The sequence below is a fragment of the Chrysoperla carnea genome, chromosome 3 (assembly GCF_905475395.1).
Source record: "Chrysoperla carnea chromosome 3, inChrCarn1.1, whole genome shotgun sequence".
In the NCBI taxonomy this organism is placed as follows: Eukaryota; Metazoa; Arthropoda; class Insecta; order Neuroptera; family Chrysopidae; genus Chrysoperla; species Chrysoperla carnea.
Window position 1 is genome coordinate 45,207,720 of NC_058339.1, and position 6,116 is coordinate 45,213,835.

The following is a 6,116-nucleotide window of genomic DNA, read 5'->3' on the forward strand; positions in this document are numbered from 1 at the left end:
GGGCTTGATGAAACGTGTCCTGAGGGAATCATCAACATCTTTTAAAATTGTGTCTTCAATTTTGTTTTTGTTTTGTTCCATACAATAGTTATTTTTTTAACTCATAAAAATATTACGGTTTACTTTCTATCTTTGTTCTTTGGTTTTGGTGTTTACATAGAACCGTAAGGAAGAAAAAATTATTTTTTTCAATTATATTTTATGAGTATAATTTTTTTTTGCAAACTAAGTTTTTAAAATTTTTTTTAACTTAATTACGGAATCGTTTGTTTTTTTACGTCATGTAAGTAGATAGCCACACAGAACTGATATTCGCATATAATACATACAATATAATTTGCACCTAATTTGCGCCCTCAGGGGTAAACAGTGATGTTTATAAAAAAAGTTGTTTATTTTTTTATAAGGAACATTTTTTCATTCAAAATTTTATTCTATCTCTCTCGGTTTACAAGATGGGTCCAACGGACCCAAGACGCAGTTGACCTATGGTGCTCATTTAGGAACTGGACCTGAGCACGCTATAAAAATTCAGCTTGATATCTCTTTTCGTTTTTGAGTTGTCGTGTTGACAGACAGACGGACAGACAACCGGAAATGGACTAATTAGGTGATTTTATGAACACCTACACCAAAATTTTGTTCATAGCATCAATATTTTTAAGCGTTACAAACTTAGGACTAAACTTAATATACTATGATATATTTCATATATACATGATATAAAAATGAAATAAAATGACTAGCTTTATACTCCAATCATCTTAGGATTTCCCCTCGGTATCTAACGGAATAAGCTGAATTTTTGTACAAACCTTTATTTTTATAGTAAAAATGTTGTCTCAAAAGACGCATATGTTCACGTGTGCGCATCCTTAGATATTCAAGATCAATTGTCGCAAAAATCAGTTTCCTTAAATAGATTGTCTCCTTCAATCGTATTTACATTTACTATAAAAGTTCTAGAAGATAAAATTCTCTTCAAATTTTTTCTGAAACTTTTTTTTGGACATCGAACCGTTTTTGAAATTGAGGGTGCGAAGATGGAGTGCTCAGTTTACAGTACTTTAGTGCTATGGGTCAATATATATAAATATAAGGTTTTAAATATATTTTGCTCTTACGCTGACTAGATGTAATTAATTTCATTTTCATGATTTATTAATTCGAAAAGTTTTAATATTTGTGATTCAGAAAAATTCATTTTCAGCTGAAAAGTTTGTCTTAAGAAATGAATCGCAGCTCTATGCCAAGACTTTTATCTGCGTTCCATATGATATTCTTTGATTGTTTTACTATTTCTAACCAGCGGCACATACTAAAGTGAGATACTCATCTCTTTTAACGGCAAGTTTTATACTTGTCTCTTAAACTTAATCCTCCACCTGCAAATATTTATTTGAAACTACCATATTTCACAAAGTTGGCATTGTCTGTTATTACATTTGGTAGTCATGTTAGTCATTACTTACAATAATATTTGGACAGTGCATTTCCTCTGTCTCTGTATACGCACACATTCAGTGATTTCACTGTAAAAACTACTTATATGAATAGATAAAAAACAGAACTTCTGTTAATCTGAAGAAGAGTTTTACAGACAACATTCAAACATCAGTTTCGTATGTAATAATAATAATCATCATCAGTACCCAACATCATATCATGTGCCAACCAGACAACCAACAGAACAGAGTTGGTTAGAGCGAAATTAAAAAAAAATTTACAAAAACAAAAACACGTAACAAAAAAAAAAACTAACTAAACCAAAATAAAAGTTTTTATACACAAAATAAGAACCAAAATGACTCACTACAACAAATGCAACCGGAATTAAAAACTTGTTATTAACTTAATAATAATAATAATAATAATAATTGTAAAAGTTTTTTATAACACAATTCTTGTGTATATTTATTTAGGTTAAAAGTTACAAAAAAAGAAGAAAAAAAAACTGTATAAACAATAAGAATAGTAATAAAACTTACAATTGTTTGTATTCAAAAATAGTAAAAAAAATATTTTAATACAAATATGTTTTATTAAAAGTACTATCTACAAATATATGAAGTAAAAAATATATTTAACAAGTGAAAACAAACAATTGACTGAGATACTTGTTGAAATACCATGTATAGAAAGTGTTGATTGTCACACATATATAACTGATATTCCCATATAATACATACTATACAATTTGCACATAATTTGCGCTCTCACACAGTGGTGTTAACGAAAAAATGATTCAAACAAAACTAACGGTTTACAAGATGGGTCCTATGTCAATTGGGTGACCTATGTTGCTCATTTACGAACTCGGCCTCACTTTTTACGTCCTGAGTACGCTGTTTCGTGTTGACAGACAGACTGACAGACAAGCGAAAATGGGCTAATTAGGTGATTTTATAAACACCTGTATCAAAATTTTGTTCATAGCATCAATATTTTTAAGCGTTACAAACTTGGAACTAAACTTAGTATACCTTGCATATTATATATATGCATGATATAAAAATATTTTCTATGGTATTAAAATTATCAACTATCACTATATGCACAATTTTGAACGTTCACTCAGGTTTTTGCTATAATACCGATAAGGCAAATTATATGTATATATACAAGTTCTACAGGAAGCTACTTATTTCTACACATAAAAAGGGTTTTCCATAAAGGATGGTGGAACTTCAAGTAGCATTGATTTAATAGATTAGTGTTTCACATCCATTGACATAATCGGTCCGCCGAGCAAGTCTGACCATCTGACCAACTTGTCAGTCTGGTGTATTGTGTATCATAGCTATTTATAATTCGTAATTCAGCCACCACATTTATATTTTATTCTGTCACGCTTTAAACTACGTAATTTCAAATTAGTGTTTTTTAAGGTTTTTATATGCAAAATCAGGGTCGAGTATCTAATTTTTTGAGAACAGTCTTATTAAGATGCAACACGGCATCATTACGTTTTGTTCGTAATTTAATTTAGAAAAAATCATGTCGCACGACCCAAACATTCGTACGTATGTTTCTATTCACTTTGATATTTAGTCTACAGTTTTCTAATTTTTCAAAGGCTTCACATGCCTTATTGGTTCTATAATTTTCGACTTTAAAAAAATATTATTATGGTTTATAGATATTGCTGAGTTAGTAATAAACATCTATATTGTACATAAACATCGTGACAAATGGACATCCATGCGTAATTCAATATTACATACAGCTCTGACAAATTGAGGCTAAAAATTGTAAGAATGGTACCTATAGGATGAATTCAGTAAAAATAATAATAAATAAAAAACGTTTATAATTCATATAAGTTTCAAATTTATCAATTTTAAAATTTTACAACACAATAAAATTCATATTTTTGCAAGAGTGCATACTATCATAATCCTAAAGATATTTTATTATCGCCAGAGCCATCTTTTTCGTCTGAATATTATTCATCAGAAACTAATCAATTTTACATGTCTAAAAATGTATACAATTTTTTTTTCGCTATAATGCTACTTCACGCATAACCGTGCTTTTTGATTCATTTTTCAAAAAATCCAAGTCCAGTGACGATGGTGCCTAAAGAAAAAATTTTATGCTAATTATTATATCCTTATTCATAAAATATCAAAAGTAGCTTAGAGAATTTAATCTCACTCACTTCTGGTGTGTGTGCTGTAATTGAGGATGCATAAAGAGGGTTAGAATCTCATACTGTATATTTGGCCAGCATGTCAGTACTTTTTAAAGTGGTTAAATACTTTGATTTAACAAAAAAGTGCGCCTATCAACGTTTGATATGTAATTACTTAATACTTACCATTTTATAGTCACAATTAATTGAATTACAAACTCTGATGTATGACTTATACGATTCTGCCTTATTTACTCCCTCGTCGTTTCTTTGTAGGTGTATAAGTTCATTATCTTTATCTATAAAAATTATTTCATAGTTAGCTTGTGGCGCTATAAAAAATTTACGTAGTTCCCTGAAAGAGACAACCTCGGCATCGAGAATTTTCGTAAAGGAAAAACTTATGAACCGCAACTTTAACAACATCTTCTAGAATTTCTAATCCTTTTTAAAGATATTGCTAAACGGACTTATTTTCTTGAGACTCTATATGTATTACAATATTTTCCCCCGGACGAAAATATTAAATTGTCAGCACTCTTTAAAATTAATCGTATTGGAAATACTGCCTTTAAAAGTGTCAAAATTGAGTTATTCTATATGAATTAATCATATGAATAGATCATTGTAGCTGAAAAAAATGAGGCTGAAATGAGTTGAAAAAATTACACTCTGTGCCTAGAGCTCCTATGGCCCAATTGACATGAATCCAAGAGACCCGGATTCGAATCCTGGTGCGAGTGCATTTCTTTTTTTACGATGATCTAAAATAATAGAAGAAAACCAAGAGCTATCACCTTGATTACTTTCACTTTCTAAATTAATCAACGACAAATTATATTTATTTTTAAATTCATTTATCCACTTCTGCATTTCTTCATATGTTAAATCAGCTTCCGTTACAATATTATCCTCATCCGACTTTTCCATTGGATGTATTGTTTTGTCATCAATACGATCGGATATTTCTTTTTTAATTATTTCACGTCGCTTTAAATATTCATCAATTTGTTCTTGTAATTCTTGACATTCATATTCTGTACGTGATATTTCATTTTTTAAGCGTAAATAAAATTTATTGATTTCATTTTTGGTCATGTCTAATCTGTTAAAGGAGAAAAAAAAAGTTTTTGTTGAAAATATACAATAAAATTTAATTCTCTTCTTAGATAAGGCGCTGAAGGACTTACACCTTGTTCCTATTTTGAATCCTTGGATGCAGAATTAGAAATTTCGTAATACTATTCGATTTTTTTTAATTGAACGCAACATATATTTCATAAATGGTATAATTTTTCTCTAATTACCACAGGCGAGCTAAAGCTAATACATCAATGTAATGTGCATTGCTTTACTATTGTAAAATTTCTCTCTTTTAAATAATCTATTAAATAATACTGTATGAAACGATCAATACAAGAAGTAAGATGAAAGTAAATTAAGATAATCACAAATATTTCAACCAATAAAATTGGTTTGGCGTACAAAATGATTGACTATTTGTACATTTTTTCTCGCCTGAGTCTTTTAATACAGGTTATATAGAAGCTAGTTACTCTTATCCATAATGCACTAAATTACAGGAGTTATTTTCTTATTTAAACAGGTTCAGTATCAAGTACTGATTGTAAATCCACAAAATCCTTACAAAAATAGGCGAAAGAAGTACCTTCATTTTTAGGAAACCCGTTTATGGCGATATCTCTGTTGTCTGAAGTATAAAATTCTCTGTAGTCTGAAGTATTTAATTTATAGTAAGTACATAATTCCGGGATATACACTTAACATAGGTAAATTTGAAATTTTTATGTTTTATCTGATGGAAGTTAACCAGTTAAAATACGATCTGAATAAGGGCTCTCAAGATAGGAGCCTCGATTGTACTAAAATCAAAAATGTTAAAAATTGAGGACTTCGTATCTCGAGATTCAATAATTGAACGTGATTTTTAAATATTAAACGTTATTTTTATAATATAAAATTAATTAAGAAAATTGATTTCATTGCAATTTTTGTATATAAGGTATTTGTCTTGTCATGGCACACAGCGGTTGTACTAAAGAACATGAACAAAAAAACAAAACACATTTGTTATACAATACTTACTTTTGAATTTTGTCTTCCGTGTTTGAAGCTCTTGATTTATTTTCACTTAATGCTGATACTTTTTCTTGTAACTGAATGTTTAACATCTGTAAATGTTCTTCAAGTTGATCCGCTGAATTGATTATCTCACCACTTCTTGTAACAATTGGCATTGTTCTTGCTTCACTTACATTCTATAGTTTTTTAATGATGTATTTTCGTATTATTAGTGATTTTTTTATTTTTAAATCATTAAAAGTTAATATGCAGATAATAAGAGTTTTGAAAAAGATAAAATATATTAGATTTTCTTCACTTGTTTTTTTTCAACAGTTTTTTGACTGTCCGAAACAAAAGCAAATCGATGAAAAGCCCTATTACTAAAAAAGTTGTTCAA

The 6,116-nt window shown here is 29.0% G+C and overlaps 1 protein-coding gene across 1 annotated transcript; it reads right to left on the reverse strand.

Moving 5' to 3' along the window:
* Positions 1–3,424: 3,424 nt before the first annotated feature.
* LOC123296058 lies at positions 3,425–5,892 on the reverse strand. Its single transcript, XM_044877520.1, has 4 exons — positions 5,787–5,892; positions 4,432–4,671; positions 3,821–3,933; positions 3,425–3,579 (listed from the first exon to the last, which is right to left on the reverse strand). The coding sequence occupies exons 1-4, from the start codon at positions 5,890–5,892 to the stop codon at positions 3,505–3,507; spliced, it is 534 nt and encodes a 177-aa protein (XP_044733455.1). The 3' UTR covers positions 3,425–3,504.
* Between the last annotated feature and the right edge of the window lie 224 nt (positions 5,893–6,116).